The following is a 17,637-nucleotide window of genomic DNA, read 5'->3' as shown; positions in this document are numbered from 1 at the left end:
ACTGGGCTAATCGACTCTGCTATCGATAAGTGCACGGAAGCTGTTCGATTAGTTTTTATTCAACCTCTAAAAATTTAAAAAGAGAGGAATCAATGATGTTTTACAGACAGAGAAGACATTCGATAATTATCGATAAATTACAAAAATGAGAACAGTGCTCATATATCAAAAAGTTGCGTATATATATATAGTAGATCTTAAACTTATCTTGAAGAAAAGTATAATAAATAGCTTAGCTGCATTTAACTTAGTTATTGTTATCGATATCTTTATCGATAAACAAAAGACATATTCATAGCATAGCTTAATATTTACACAATTATTAATTATTAATAAGTAATATATATACATATAAACTTTCTATGATTTCGTAATCGATAAGATAATCGATACACTAGATATACATACTTAACAACTGTAAGGCATACTCATAGAACTACTTATCGATTTTCGAAAAGAGGCATTTAAATAAAATAGTTTGTAGACCATTTTGCTAGTTCATTAAGCTATCGATAATTTATCGATACATATATATATTTATGATATTTACCTGCTGGAATGGTTCGGCTCATGCGCAAAGGGCTCGGCATAGATATTACGCACCGGTGGCACGCGTCGCGGCAATGGCGGCGGCACCGGATTATAGCCATCCATAATTGTATCACAATCGGAGTACTTCATCGATTTCATAGTCATTTTGGTGTCGAGTACGTTCACAGTTGCACAGTACTGGATACGTCGTAGTTCGTTCGCAACACTTTTCTGTTAGTTTGTTTTGTTTTCGCTTTCGTTATATTTGGATTTAGGTAATTTATGATAATTTCACTTGAGTGCGATTTTATGATTACCGTAATTAATATTCGCCACTTTAGCAGTTCGTTTAGCAAGGAATTTCTATGTTGCTGTTTGTTGTTGTTGTTGTTGCTGTTTCGGTTATGCGTTAACAGAGTGCGCTGTCTCGCTCTACGTTTAGAGCGCGCCCCCGAACTGCTGCACGGCTCCAATGCTGGCCTGGGGGCGAGGGTTGTTCGAAATGTTGGCCCTTGGGCGGCGGTGGCGGGGCTCTGGCATCGCAGCCGCCGATGGGGCTTTTAATTGAATGCAAATATTCATTTACCTGCAATGCACGCTGTCTCTGTCACTCGCACAGGCAAGCACGCTGGCAAGCACACACGCACGCACGCACGCACACAAACGCTCGCTCACGCTTTGTTTATGGCCTTCACATATTTTATTGGGCACCTGCAACAACAACAGCACTGACAAAGCCGCGCACAACAGCAACTGCGTGCTGCCACAATGTGTTTACCTCGCTGCTACTTTCGATATTGGCCTGCGGAAAAGGATTAGAGGGAAATACAAATACATATAGATTGGGTACATTAAATAGAGCTGTCAAACAGTTGGCAACTTTGCGACCAGATTCCATTTGCACTTCACGTTTCAATTCCGTTTCGTTTCACGCCCGCTTTAACACATTTGCGACAAATTTATTGATGGCTTTTCAGCCAAGGCAACACACAAAAGCTCTTGCATTGCATGGAAGTCTCGCATACAGTGGCTAGGTATACGGCATTCAGCAAAATGAACTAGTTCCAGCTCAGTCAAATTGAAGTATTTGTTAGGCGAAACTTTATCACATTTCGCACGCGACTTTTGAGTATAGATGAAATTTGTAACTGGAACCAGTTCTCAAATGAATGGAATATTAGAACTAGTTCAAAAATGAACTAGTAGCTTTTCTTTTTCAATTTAAGTTATGTAAACAACAAAAAGATGTAAACGAACTTTTGCATTTAAAATATTGCAAATAAAATGTGTAGCCGGAACTAGTTCAAAAATGAACTGTTAATGAACTTTACCTCGACTGAAGGTTTTATACAAAACTAGATAACAACGCTTTGCTTTCCATTATTAAGTGAAAGTTACATTCTAAGCTGGAACTAGTTCACAAATGAACAGCTAATGGCTTTGCTTGTTCTTTTCATTGATTTTACGGGCGTCAAGCAATGCCCAACACTCTGAGCTGTCAACTCTCAGCATGAAGCACAGCTCTAACATTACAATGTACGACTTAACCTCACTTTAGCCCAACATAACCGTACCTAACCTCACTTGGTTTTTACAAACGTCCATTTGCCGAAAATGGCCATTTATTTGCCTGTCATATCATTCCAAATTCAACTCTTTTATAAGCTGAAGAGATTTCATTTCGACTATATTTGATTTTATTCGATTTATATATATTCATGTATTCATGTACATGCGTTCATTTATTTTATCAAGTTTCGATTTCTCTTCTATTTCTGTTGGAGCAATCTAAAAATCAATAAATCTCAATAGCTAGCGCTGCGTTGGCAAATGCATCAATTAATGCAGCTTGTTCAACTGCAAATGCCAAAAGAATGGCAAATACCTTATGCGCCAGTAAAGATGCCCAAAATGGGATTATCTGCCACTTGTCCAAATGCTGCCACAAAACACACAGAGAGTGAGACAGAGTGAAAGAGAGAGAGAGGTTAGATTAGAGGCGGACAGAGCCACACACACACACACACTCACACACACAGACAGACACTTATTTCCGGCTATTTTGCGGAGTGCAGCTATGTGAAATAATTTCGAGTATCGATTTTAATTTTTCGTTCTCGAGTCGAAATCATCGTTTTGCTGGCCCGAAAGAATAAAGCAAATCCGCAGCAAATGTGTGTGTGCCACGCCCACCTGCGCCTTCTGCACTCCACAAACAATCACAATAAGTGTGTGCACCCATATTTGTATCTGTATCTGAGCCGTATTTGTATCGGCATCTGTAAATGTATCTATGGCGGTAGCTATAGCTTTTCCTATAGCTGTTGCTGTTGCTGTTGCTGTTGCTGTGTTGCCTGTATCTATATGCCAAGTTAGCATCTCGCTTCTAGCCGTTTGCCCAACATATTTGTTACACTTGCTGCCGCTGCCGCTGCCGCTGCTGCTGCTGCTGGCATTTGGCTTGGCCTGCGAGCTGTTGTTGTTCTGTGTATCTGACGCTTGTATCTCTCTAATCACAAAATCCCACCCATGATGATGTACAACAACAGCAACACCAATATTCAAAGTCATCGTGTAATATTGAAAAAAAAAGAAGAAAACAAAATACAAGGCAGAGCGAGAGCGAGAGAGAGAGAGAAGGAGCTAGGCAGACTGAGAGCACTAGCCAATGGCAGCGAGCAGGATGAGGCGCATAGGGCTGGCAGTTTTTGTGGCCAGACGTAACGAAAGCCATTGCCAAACAATTTCAAATCTAATCCGTTATTGTGGTCGAAAAAAAGCTAGTGTGTGTGTGTGTTTGTGTGTGTGTGTGTGCAAGAGACGGCGTGGCGCACATCTAGAGGATTTTCATTTCAAATTAAATTTATGAGATGGCAGAAAAATTGAATTACAAAACGTGGCGTGAGGCCAGCGCCGACAAAACCAAGTAGCTCCAGCGACACCTCAAATGAACCGCAAGTTATGGATACAAGATACAAATACAAATACATCCGCTAGATACACACACACACGCACACACGCACACATACACGCATACAAGACCGCAAGTGTATATCGAACGCAGCTATGCAACTAATTTTCCATTAATCAAACGCACACAGGGGGCGGCCAATGTGGGCGTGCCACATTAATTAACACACACCAAACACACACACACAGACACGCACACCATGAGCTTGCATATATTCGCACACAGCTGTTGGCTAACTAACAGCGCCACAAGATACATTTGTATCTTTCGGATACATTTGTATCTTTTGCTCTGTACGCTTAATCATCATCAACATAACAAATGAAAATAATTTCACGTTCATTAAAGCCAACACACAACAACAACAAAAAAATATGTACATATATATAAAAATATATATATATATGTATGTATATGGAATTTCTCATCGATTTCGAGTCTGTTTCAAGTCAGCCTGGAAATAATTCAACAGGCGTCAACAACGGCAACGCCAAATATTTCTGTCATGGTAATCACATAATTGCCACAGCCACAACATCTTCGACTGGCAGCAGGCAAAAAATTGTTATAAATTCAATTGACAAGTGCTAAAAGGAATTACGTTAATTGAAATTTTGACGATTGCCGTCGGCAAGAAAATTTGACAGCCAATCGAAATTGTTAACAGTGTTTGGCCCTAACTCGAGCGGCTGATGAGTTAATTGATGAGCTTCGCCACTGATGTGCCCGAGTTGGTTATCTAATTGGTAGCAGCAGCTAACTTGGCTGTTATTGTGGCTTGGTATTTCGTTCTCGCTTTATCTCAGTCATTCATCTATATAGCTTATCTGGACATTCTCATCATTTATATCTCACTTTTCCTTTTCGGATTTTATCTACATCATAGACCAGTGCAGCTCTTCTGGGTTTCAGCCATTCGACTTTGGCTTTGGCATCGTTTTGGCCAACATTCCTGCCCCTACTGCAGCTGGCATCTTCTCTCGTTCCTGTCGTGTCGCGTTTTTTGGGCTCAGGCATATCTAAAGATTTAGTGGCCACAAGCACGAAGCGCTTCACTTGGCTAACTCCACCTAAGCTAGTCATGGCCATACCTCATGCCCCATGCCCCATACTCCATGCCCATTCCCATTTCCACTCCCATGCCCGCCTCTGCTCGGCAAGCTGTCATTAATCTCTGCCTGCGCTGCGGCTACCAGTTCGCTGCACTCCAGCCAAGCAGCAACCTACGCAAAAAATGCAGCGCGAAAAGAAGGCATGCTTCAAGTCCGGCTGATGATAGCCGAGCCGAGCCGAGTTGAGCTCAGCTCAGCTGAGAAGAAGAAGAAGCTGCAGCAGCAGCAGCAGAGCAGGCCTGCAGTTGATGCTGCATCGTTTGTTGAGCTGCTGCTGCTGCTGCTCCTTAAATTTTGTTTTGTAGTGCAAATCATGTTCACGCCCCCCGCCTCCAAAGCAAAATGAAAACAACAACAAGAAACCACAACAGCTAGTAGAAGCAGAAAATATGTTGCCAAATGCTACCAAACGGGTTCGAAGCAGGTTTACGTTTGTCTCCTATACCCTGTAGGCAAGTGGCGCAGGCGAGGAATGACTGAACATGGGTTTGGCTTGGAATCGAATGTTGAATTAGATTAAGTGATTTAACAAACATTTTTTTTTATATTTTATATATATTTTATTTTAAAAATAGTTAATCTATTTTTTTTAAATATTTTTTTTCGAGTTTTTTATTATTATTATTTTTATTTATTTAAATTTGTTATATTTTTATCATTATTTTATTTTATTTTTATTTTTTTTAGAATAAAAAAATTTGTTTTCATATTGTATATTTATTTTATTAAATAAGAAAAATTTATTTAATTCATTTCTTTATAATATTTATTTATTAGATTTTTTATAATTAATATTATTTTTATTTATTTATTCATAAATATTTTTTATTCTTAGTAATATTTTTTGTCTGTTTCTAAGACTTATCTATACCACAAAAATTTCTTGTGTAAGGATTAATATAGAATCTTTACTGAATGAAGGGATCTCAGGTGAGAAAGCTGCACTTAATAGATAACAAATGATCCTCTCAGATATAGAGCTTTAATGAAGCTCAAACTCATTCAAAATATATGTAAAAAGTCCTTGGAGTTACATCTCAATTAATTTCATTCCACTCTCATTCCACACCCACAGGGTATCTACTGTGTGCAGCTCTTTCAAGCCAGCTGCTTCTTCTTCTTATATTTTGGCCAAGCCAGTTTTAGGCTGTCGTTTGAAACAGGTTTCCATGGCCAGCTCGCGGCGACTCCCTGCGAATCCCTTCAAATACGCCCTCCCCCTCCTCCACCTTCTCCTGCTACTCCTGCTCTCCCACTCAGCCACCGATCTCGACTCGCTCTGTTGCAAATGCAATTAAAATTCGATTCTTATAACATTTATGAACATCGACGAAAATAAAACAATTAAATGACGTTCAAATGCTGATTGTTTATAAATAAATTGCAGTTTAATGAATGGGGCGACGCGCTGTATGTCGCTGTATGTGTGGGGCATGGAACACATTTTCTTGCCGCACATTTGCCACAAATGTCAAAAATAATCATCATGAGCAACACGGCATTTCATTTGACATCAGACGCGGGCCCCCAACCTACTCAGGCCCCGAACGAACTACACAACCTCCAACTCCCAGCCCCCTAGCACCCATCTGCCATGCTCAACATAAACGCCCCACTTCTCAGCTGCTTTGCTGGCGATCCCCCCACATCTAACCCGCCTCGCTCTACTCTCTCTCTCTCTGCAGGCCTCCCCCTGGCACGCCCAGCAGAGACAAACCAAAGGGTTACCCAAAACATTTTTATGTGTGGATTTTATTTCTTGAGCCGTCTGCTTGTTATTGCTTTTGGAGAGCGACGAACGATGAACGATGAACGAGGAGCGGGGGGCCGGGCCGCCGGCTAAACATTTTTCGGAAAAAATGTTTTCAGTTTTTATGAGTGGGAAGTGCGTGCCGCGGCGCTCGGTAAGCTGCAGCCGAGGCTGCAAGATCTTGGGGTGCCTCGCTCCCTGCCTGCCGCCCGCCCGTCACGCCTAGCCATGCCATGCCTTGCCTTGCCTTGCCAGCTCTTCGTTCAGTTCATATAAAATATGTTTTTCCAATTAGCGTTTATTTGGTTTTTCATTTTGTGTTTTATGTTATGCCTGATAAACAACAACAGCAACAACAACAACAACAACAGCAATTAAACCAGCAGCAGTCGCTGCTGCCGCTGCCTAACGGCCCAGCACAACACAAACAAACTGTGAACTGTTCCAACGAAAGTGTCGTCGAAGTTCATTCTGTGGCATGTGGCAGGGGCAGCGCCAGAGGAGAGCAAACACATGCACACATGGCATACTGAGAGAGAGAGAGAGAGGGGGTGAGAGGGGGAGAGTGGTGCACAACAAGCAGCTGCATTGATTTGAGGCCAGCTAATTGGCCAGAAGAAGCTGAGAAAAATGCTGAGAAAAATGTGATTTGAATATCAAGAAGATGATGAAGACGACGACGAACAAGAACAAGATCAAGAAAACCTGTTCGAAATGAAATGGGTTTCCTAGAAAATTGTCAGATCATATTGAAGATTTGTATCCGAGCCCATTTGAAATAGATCAGCAGATTGTAGCTGAAGGAAGTCTGAACAGGAGAGGGGATCTATAAAGCCACATATATGAATAATATATTCAATATTGATCTATATGGATCAAAGATGATCTACACAATCTTCGATGAGCTTAAGCCAATACAATTTATGGCTAAAACGAAAATATCTAAGTCAAATGAGAATACTTTAATAATGAACTAGAATATCTGCTGAAAATAAAAGGAATTCCTTAGCATATTTTAAGTTAATATCTAAACTATTTAAAAATAAATAAGTAAATTACACAATACCGAGCTCTGAGCTTTTTGAATGATATCATTACGATCCTAAAACACATCCAACGATTCTATGTTGTACTCAAAAATGATCCGAGTTGATCTTGCTTAGATTTCTGCCAATACATAGTAAATTTTCAGCTGAATGAAAATCCCTAAATCAAATATAAACATATCAATTCATATCCAAATATCACAAAAGATCATAAATTGTAAACCATAATAAAAACTTTATGGAGAATTAAGCTATGAGCCTTGAGTTTTCCGGAATGTTTTCGGAAAGAAAAATTGTAAGATTAAATTGATTAGCTTGAGATAACAATCAGTTGGTTGAATGCATGGCCGGGAGTACGGAATGCAGCAAGACCCTCGACCATGCTCTACCATACATATAAGCGTTCATTACATGATCTTTGTGCAACTCTCTCGCTCGCTCTCTCTCTCTCGCTCTCTCTCTCTCTCTCTCTCTCTTTCTCTCTTTCTCTCTGCTGTTTCCTCTGTGGAACTGCACATAAATTAACGCCCCTGTCATATGCAGGCGCATTTCAAGGTCTTGCCACAGTCTGAAAGACAAACAACCTGAGAAAGGGGGTTTCGGTCCAGGGTAGGGGCCGTCACCAAGCCCCCATTGCATAAGGTAGCTGCAGGAGAGGCGGAGCAGCAAGAAGGCAGCTAGGGTCTTAAGTATAACCGCAGGCTGCCGCACGCACGCGTTTCGCATCGGAATGAGAATGGGAATCAGAGTTTGCCGCTTGGCTCTGTGGCTGCGGCTGTGGCTGGGCTCCAGTTCGCGGGATCCCGAGTTGCATTCACTTTTTGTTTAAATATTTTGCGTGCCTTGAGATTTATGCGATCTTTGCTGGTTGTCGTTGTTCTTCTTATATCTCAACTACATAAATGTATGTAGAAACATGTGTATGTTTGTTTGTATGCAATTCTCACTCCTCTCGCTGCTCTCGAATGCGAATGCCTCATCTACTGCGTGGCATTTATTTGTCTTGAAAGTTTTATTGCTTTTAAATTTATGAGTTCTTGTCGCATGTTCCCGACCAGCGCAGACCAATTCGTAATGAAGATTAACGTAATAATGATGACGCTGACGATGATGATGATGATCATGATGATGATCAGCAGCAGCAGCAACAGCCAAGAGGGGCTGCTCTTCGCACATGTCACTGAAAAATTGTTCACACCTCCGAAATTATGAAGCCAGTTCGCCTAGTCGCCCGACACATGTGGCCAGGCGGCCTCAACTGTTGATTGACTGATGGTACGATTCGGTTAGGTTGGGGTCCCTTGATAATTTAATGCATTAGTTAACACCTTTGGCCATCAATGGATATTAGCTACGAATCTATAGAGATTTTATAGTTCTCCCAGAGTCTTTGTCTTTGTTTTGGGAAAAGCCAGCAAGGGGTCTGCCAACTGCCATATCTAAGATCTGAGCGAAATCTACAGAGTTTTTATGGTTCTCAAAAGTCCAAAGATGGAAAAAAAGTATTTTTCCCTATAATTAATATAAATAATGTGCAATTTCTGCATGGCTTTAGATCTATCAAGGAATTAGCGAAGGTTGGAAAATGTATTTTTTCCCAAGTCTATTACTATGCAGCTCTGTAAAAGAGAATATTAAATATTTTACCTCGTTACAGACATTAGCTCATCTTACGTTTAACTAAATTTAATGCCCTGACTTTGGGGAATTCGCAGGAAATTTGTTTTCCGCGCAAAGAGAGATTAAAGTCAATTAATAATAAAAACCACAAACATTTCATTCGACAAATCCCACGAGGGCTGCTTAAATGGCATATGCGCATAATTCCCTGGGAAATCAAATGTAAATAGATAAAATAAAAAGCTACGAAGAGGAAGACGAGCACGATGAATGAGAAGAGCTCTCAAAAATAAATCCATTTCAAGGGAAAAGAAAACATCTTGTCAAGAGTCAAAGTTTACATTCGCAGACGGCCTTAAACAGGTTGAAGCGCAACGATAACTTATCAGAGCTAGGCACACACCCTTGCACACACACACACACACGCACACACACGCACACATGGTAAGCGGCATGCGAAAAAGAATTTAACGGTTCTTACAAAGGGCCGCCCGCAGTTATGAGATTTTTTGTTTCTTCTCCTTTTTTTTTGGATTTTGGGCTCAAGGGTTTGGGTAAACGACTCGTGTCTGCTGCTCGGCTATAAGATTAAAATCTTTGAAGGCATTTCATAAATATGAAAAATGGTGACTACTAACTAAAAAGAACAACAACAACAACAACAAAATAGCTGCAACAATAAAGCTTGATAACAGCCAGCAAACGGGGGGCAGCTCAAGTTTGTCGTATGTGTGTGTATGAGGGTGGGATGATGTTGCTAAAAATGTTAATATTTATTGAAAGCATCAAAACTTCAAATTGCTTAAGAGAGCAAGAAAAAGACCGACAGCAAGAGAGAGAGTGAGAGAGGGGGGAGGGGTGGAGTGGGACTGGGAGTGGTAGGTTTGTATATGGAGCAAAGAAGAATCTGCTTCTTCTCCTTGTGTTTTATTACAAGAAAAGCGTGCACAAGATTAACAAAAGAAGCAGAGCGAGAGAGTCGATGTAGTCGAATACTGAATACCCTAACAGATGTCTAACCTCTGTGGACCTCTATGTTCTATGGTCTATGGTCTATGGTCTATGGTCTATGGTCTATGGTCTATGGTCTATGGTCTATGGTCTATGGTCTATGGTCTATGGTCTATGGTCTATGGTCTATGGTCTATGGTCTATGGTCTATGGTCTATGGTCTATGGTCTATGGTCTATGGTCTATGGTCTATGGTCTATGGTCTATGGTCTATGGTCTATGGTCTATGGTCTATGGTCTATGGTCTATGGTCTATGGTCTATGGTCTATGGTCTATGGTCTATGGTCTATGGTCTATGGTCTATGGTCTATGGTCTATGGTCTATGGTCTATGGTCTATGGTCTACGGTCTATGGTCTATGGTCTATGGTCTATGGTCTATGGTCTATGGTCTATGGTCTATGGTCTATGGTCTATAGTCTATGGATTGGGTATATACCAAGAGAGTTCTCGTCATATGGCAAAGCAACATCTGATACATCTGGCTGAACATAGGATATTAGCATCTATTTAAATTCCCTTCTAAATCTATATACACATTTGCTCTCGCAAAACTGTGTTTCCCCGTCTATCGAGTCGACTACAGCTCATGAATATATATACACATGTATATTTATATACCAACCTATACATACATACACACACATGCATCTGTAATCTCTCATCTGCCGTGACAGAATTATAATACCCAACGCAGGCGTAGCAAATAAGAAAGAAAGTGAATAAAGTACGCGCAGCATAATAAAAAGTTAAGCTTACGCACACAAACACACACGCACACACACACACACACACACACATACGCATATGTATGATAAAAGAGCAACTTGTTATTTAATGAAACTGAAAATGAAATAAGTCGACAATGCTGCTGGAAAAAAAGAAAAGAAAAGCAAAGCAAAGATACACACAGTGAGTCGAAGAAGTAACTGCCAGATGCAAAGATACATCAAGTGAAGAGAGCAAAGCGTAGATGCGAGATGAAAAGCATTAATACACAGCGCATGCAAATGGCCAATGCACACACACACACACACATACATACATGCACACATACACATACATATGTCTTATTTGTGTGTCTAGAAGAGAAACTGCTTTGACTTCTGTGCACACGAAGAGATTGCAGGCCACATATTACTTAAGGTCCAGGGCAAAGCCTAAGCAGCGACTGTCTGGGATTTTCGTGCCTTTGATTGCTATCAACAACAACAACAACAACAGCAACAACAACAGCAGCAGCAACATGGACTACAACAACAAACACACACGGCTCGTAAAAGCCAAGGCAAGCCGGAGCATAGCGCCCAAAATGTATTTGTATCTTTGACATTAAGCGAACAAAAAGTTGAGCTAATAAAGCAACAGCAGCCGACGCGCACCACCCAGCCGCACCACCCAATCCAACAGCACCACCACTCCAGCAGCCCATGCCCATTTGCTGTCCACATTTCTCTTATTGTTGTTTAAGCAGCGCTAAGTGAAAAAAGTTGTTTTGTCAAAACATTCGAACAATTTTTGGTGTTTTTTTTCGAGTGTGTGTGTGTGAGTGTTTTTTTTTCCTGGGGAGGACGACGGCAGGACACGTTATGGCGCGCCGTAATCCTGAGAAAAGCAGATACCGCAAATGCTTGCGACTTTCAGGGTGCGGGGGGCGTGGCATGGAAAGCCCTAATCGAGGAATTTAAGGCAAATTTAAGAAGTACGAAACACATTTGTACAACTTTTTAAAAGCTACAAAACAAAACAAAAATGAAAAAGTTGAGCTTCGTTTTAATGGAAATAGATTGGGATAATCTCCAATGAAGTTTCTTTGGGTAGCGTTACGGAGCGACAAATCGAGCCGGTTCGAGTTTCAATGAGTCATAAATGATGACTCAAGTTATCAAAAGTTTGCTTTCTCTATAGATAAGATTAATGTAGAGAGAATATATCGAATTAGATGTGGTATTTATGACTCTGAAGTACTTTGTGTGTTATCGATATCATTATCGATATCCGATACACATGAAATGGGCGATAGAGTGAGTTAGGTGTGTAGAGACTTCATATAAAGTGTTTTTCCGCACAGTTTCAACACTTCAAAAGTTATCGATGTCCTTATCGATAGTGAATTGCATGGCTTTCAGTTCTTTTATACTAGATTAATTGATTTATAGAAATTATATGCTGAATGGAAAGCTATTCATGTTGATAAAAGTTGCTTCAGATGTTATCGATATCGTTATCGATACTCTATTCACTCTATAATAATATATCACAAGATATTCAATTAAATACATCCTATTGTATTATAAAGTACTTTTTTTCGAGTAGTAAGTTAAGAGCGTTTTTAATGCCCTATCGATATCGATAGATCAGCTATATACCAATTGATGTCTTTGTTAAACTCACTCAATCAGATAGAGTTCGAGGAATTTCAGCAATTCCTAAAACACTCCACTAGCTAATCAACAAGCATACTACTATCTGATATTGCCGTTATATTCTCTCGGTTTTTTTTTTTATAGGCAATGTTTCCATAAATGTTATTCGAGGTGACATGCTTGACCCATTCTCGTTCCCCTTCCCACTCGAATTCTCATTCCCATTCCCATTCCCATTCCCATTGTATTTGCATAGAAATTGTAGTTTTTAGCTGCACATGAGGCACATCCTAAATTTTGCTTAATTTCATTGTCGTTTTATCGTCTATTTATGTTCGATGCTTAGTTGGCTGTGCAGTAAGTCATGAAATCGATAGGCCATTTGATGAGTTGATTGCTTTGATTGCCTCGACTGGGCGATTCAAGAGGAGCTGGCCCATCAAATGGCTCGACAGCTTGTTAAACTATAACAAGAAACGGAGGGAGAGCAACAGCAACAGAAATACATACAATGAGGAAGAAACTTGAAAACATGGTTGCATCTGCTCGGCCCACACCAAATTTGATCGTGTCATGCACAAAAGATGTAAAAACGAATGAAAAACCTTTTTTCAATCCAACAATCACAATGACAAGAGAATTCGCCCCCACACAAATCGCAGACACATTTGTCGCTTCAGCAGTCACCAAATCGAGCTACAGCCGAAGGAAACTGTGGGGGAAACCGAGCCGGACAGACAGGCAAAGAAAGTAACGTTACGTACGTTGCGCTTCAGCGGACGCTGTAACAAGCCATTTGCTTTGCCCGAACTGCTTAGCTAAGCCCCTGTTACCCTGGCAAAGATCAACGGTAGACCGCCTGGTAGGGAAATAAAACTCGCAGCCGAGCCACACACAACGCGCTGCTTAAGCTGCCAAGTATCTGGGAATCTGGGATCGGGTCGCTCATTTCTTGTTGTTGTTGTTGTTGTTTTTTCTCTCTCTTCAGCTTTTTTTTTTTTTTTTTGTTTTCTTGGGTATCGTGTGTCGCGAGTGGCTCGTTAACGTCGGCTCTGCCCGAGTTTCGAGAGGTGTTAAAAACCCAAACATAGTTGAAATAAAACTGCTGCTGTTGCTGCTTTGATCAGCTTATCAGCTGCAGAGATTGTTCAAGGTTTTGCATTTCAAATGAGGCAACAGATCAGCTAGCTACATGGGGCATGCCCCAAAGCCAAAGAGATAAGACCAAACGATAAACTTTGATGCCACACATTTGCATGCCAAACGAGTGGCTAAAACGAAGCCGATCCGAAACTAGTTGGCAATCACTTAGACAGACTATTTTGAGAAATAAAAAAAACCTAACAGCAAATTCCTAATTGAAGCTAATAAAAAAATTAAAATACTAAAAACTTTGGTCGAGCTGTTGAGGAAGCTTAGCAAGAGCGAAGTCGTTTAGCAAAGGTATGAGAAAATGTTTGAAAAAGATTTCCTTGATTCTTGAAACTCCTAGCATGCTCTACAGCCGCAGCTTTAGTATGATCTCTAGATTTGTGGATTGCTGCAAGTATATTCCTTCAGTCTCTGCTATACTAAGATCTATAGATCTGCGAAGAAGGCAGACCTGGATTCCGCTCAACTTGTTTCGTTCCCCTCAACTGCATACATACTTATATCTTCATGACAACCTCAGTGATTATTGAGTTCCGTCTCTTCATAGCTTCCACTGCAGCAATCCCAACTTTGACTGCAAAATATCTCTCATTGAATCTCGGCAGCTGCTCGATTTATGCTCTACTATATAGTCAAAGTTTATTGGCACATCCATCAGCAGGACGCTGGCTGCAAAACGTTTTACACATCATAAAGGCGTCAAGAGTGCCATAATAATTATCAGACGCATATGACTCGTACCACAGCAGCAGCAGAGCAAGAGCAACAGAGTCATTCCGAATGGCATGGGGTGGGGGGCAAACGTGGAGAATTATTAAAAACACAGACCCGAAAACTTGCTCATAAAATGTGCTGCATGGCAAATAAAACAACTTTTCGAATGCCAGAGAGAGAGAGAGAGAGATGGGGAGAAAGAAGGAAAACAAGAGCAGAAAAAGAGGAAAAACTATTACAAACAAAGTGCTTTGGTTCATGTCGAGGGCAGTCCGCACAATGCCGCGCAACCCTCTGGCAAACACACATATTTATATACAAGTATTTATATATATGTATGTATATATAGTTATGCCTAGACATACACACGCGCTGCCTTCCTCCGGCCTGTACCCCGGTCAAACAGCTGGCACGGGTGTTGATTGGCATGTTCGGCTGACTCTCGTGTGGCACTTGCCAGCGCAATTAGGCGGCCATTGCACTTGTCTAGGGTCCACAGTCCCCACTCTAACACCCTCCCGCGCCATCGCCCTCCCATACCCCCCTCTCTCTCTATCTCTCTCTGGGTGTCTATCTTCACATACATATTGTAGATATACTCTTCATATCCATTTCTCGGATTGCTGTTGAAAATTTGATGGGTCGACAAAAGAGCAGCAGCCGCAGCCGCAGCCGCAGCCACAGACAACGTTGCTTCTTCATTAGCAAATGCATTCTAATAAGTGTGGCACCAACTCGGCCAGCCTCTCCACTACTGCTGCTGCTACTTCTTCTTCTTCTTGTTATTATTATTATTCATTTTCTGCAAGTGCTTCTTATGTTTCGTCAAGAGCTCAACTAACTAGGCCAGAAACTTGAACCTACATACAGTTTTCATTTGAGATATTACACACAAAAAACCACCAAAAAGCATAGAAGAAAAATACTGTCCAGTAAATATACTGACAGCTATAAAGAACGTTTGAATATTTTTGTATAATTAAAAATATGTATTTTTCTATTTTTTTCATGTTTAACATTAATTTATAAAATACTTGGAATATACAAAAATACCAAAAATACCGAAAAAATACTGTGATCTGAATCATCAAATTTAACTGCATTCTAGCTTAATTCGTTATCAGCATATATAAAAATGTAATTTAGTATTTTTATTAAAATACTAAAATACTAAAAAAATACCAAGTAGTCGATCTATTATCAAGATCAAAATTAAAAACATTTAATATTATATATGCTCATACATATATATGTTGGTATTTTTAATATGCAAATATTTTATTAGTATATTTTTGGTATTTATGAATATACAATTAAGTGAATAACGGAGCTTTAGCAAAAATACTAATAAATGTTTTCATTTGACAACTGAAAAACTATTAAAGCTAACATTTTATTGTTTGGTATTTTTCGCCTTTGGTATTTTTGCATGTAATTTGAACTGCAAATGAAACATTTTGTCAAGTTATTGAACTTCCGAGTCTGAATCTCAGTCAACAAAGCTCTGAATGGTGCAGAGGCAAATGCCAGCAGATGCTTATGTCAATATGAGAGAGGCACACAGAAAGAGAGAGAGGGAGAGGGAGAGAGTGTGTGTGTGCGTGTGAGTGAGAGAGGCAGAGCGACATCTATTGCAATTTCTATTTGAGCTTGTGCTTAAGCATTTTATTTGCATTTTGCCTAGCAATGAATGAAAATTTGTACACACATGCAAATTGGCTGGCGCGAAGGAGAAGGGGTGAAAGAGAGAGAGAGAGAGAGAGGGACGGAGATCAAGACAGATAGAGACGGCAGATGGAAGAGGTTGAGGCCGGGCATAAGGAACTCCAAGCTGACAGGCCAAAATGACAAACTGGCTGGCAGTGCGACGTTGCCAACGTGACAACTGCAACAATAATTGGCATAGCGCCAGCTATTCAGGTCCATTGATGAAAAGCAGCCGAGAGATACAGCTATGGCTATAGCTATAGCCATATAGCCAGATACAAATACAGAGACACAGATGAAGAGATAGAGATCCAGCGACGCAACTCATTCGGTTGAGTTTTAAATTTAGCTACATGAATTTCCGCCGCAACTTTTCTACTTTTTGGATTTTTATTTTCTTTAGTTTTATTTCTTTTGCTCCATCTCCATCCCTCTCTTCCTATGCCTCTATCTTCTTGTGTTTACCAAAATATATATAAATAAAAGCAAATGAAGTGAAATATTTTGTCGACTTCCGCTCGTAATCACCAATTAGTAATGCCACACTGACAAATATGCCAACAAAAAGGAAAAGTTTTGAAAGCGTTTGACGCTGAGCACGGCGAACGGGGAGGGTGGAGTGCGGCGGCGTTGGACCTTTGATATATGATTTCTAATAAATTGCTGCGGCCCAAAGAAACGTTTCTTGCAAATGGGCCAAAAGTTGGGTCACACTTGCAAGCGTTCGTCATTAGTCAAAGATACATTCAAATTCAGCAAACATGGAGATACACAGATACACAGATACATACATACACTGTATAGCTGCAGATACTTAGATACTTGGCTACTTAGATACATTCGGGGGGGGACTACGGGGCCACAGCTTGCGCGCCTTCTCAAATCTAGCAAATCGAAGTGAATCCAATGGAACGCGCTGCGCCCTGGGGACTAATTTGCAGGCGACGCAATAAAAATCTATCTGTGTGAGAATGTATCTGTATCTGTATCTGCAATTCAGTGTGTGTGTGTGTGTGTGTGTATCATTTTGGCTGGCTTGAGAAAATAGCCAAAAAATTAAATAAAAATAGCTAAAATGGCCGCCGCCTCAGGCCGTGCCACGCCCTAGCTCCTCTTGTATTGTTTTTTTTTTTCGCTGCTCTTTGGGCTATTTGCGTGCTTTCCGTTTGGCTGATTCTTGGGCTTCGCACGTTTGTTTTTTTTTTTGCGTATTTTCGTTTTTGGCATTGCGTTTCAGTTTAGCGGCTTTTGCGGCTTTTCGATTTTGGCCAATGAATGAAACGCGCCGCTGACCAGTTGCCAATCAATCGATTCGATAGCGCGCTAGAAAACAACAACAACAACAACAGCGAGTTCTTAAGCACAATGGCCTTCCCCCAAATACAAGACACCGCCCCCTCCGCCCACCGCAACGCCCCTAGTTTGTTTGCTTTTATTTCACTCTCCCTCTCTCTCTCTCTCTCTCTTTCTCCTTCTACTTCTTTCATTCGCATAGATCAAAGCGTTGCGAATGCAAAGCGCTTGAGAAATGCGCACAAGTCTGAGTGTGTGTGTGTGTGTGTGTGTGTGTGTGTATGTGTGTGTGTGTGTGTGTATGTGTGTGTGTGTGTGTGTGTGTGTGTGGTGTGTGTGTGTGTGTGTGTGTGTGTGTGTGTGT

General features: G+C 40.7%; 1 protein-coding gene across 5 annotated transcripts in view; it reads right to left on the bottom strand.

Annotated features, from left to right (window-relative positions):
• Ten-a (Teneurin-a transmembrane protein) overlaps positions 1-17,637 on the bottom strand; it is a 212,728-nt gene that overhangs the window by 140,812 nt on the left and 54,279 nt on the right. For 2 of the 5 annotated variants that reach the window (XM_089263257.1, XM_089263258.1), the window contains exon 1: positions 551-1,169. The exons of the other annotated variants lie outside the window; for them this stretch is intronic. In XM_089263257.1, coding sequence (XP_089119383.1) covers positions 551-696 — 146 coding nt within the window. In that variant the 5' untranslated portion in view covers positions 697-1,169. Of the gene's footprint in view, positions 1-550; positions 1,170-17,637 lie in introns of those variants that run through there. 5 annotated transcript variants of the gene reach the window in all.

This window comes from Drosophila navojoa, chromosome X, assembly GCF_054131105.1.
Source record: "Drosophila navojoa isolate 15081-1374.11 chromosome X, UAZ_NAV_1.0, whole genome shotgun sequence".
NCBI lineage: Eukaryota > Metazoa > Arthropoda > Insecta > Diptera > Drosophilidae > Drosophila > Drosophila navojoa.
The sequence above is the reverse complement of the archived record's forward strand: the minus strand, read 5'-3'. Positions and strand labels throughout refer to the sequence as shown.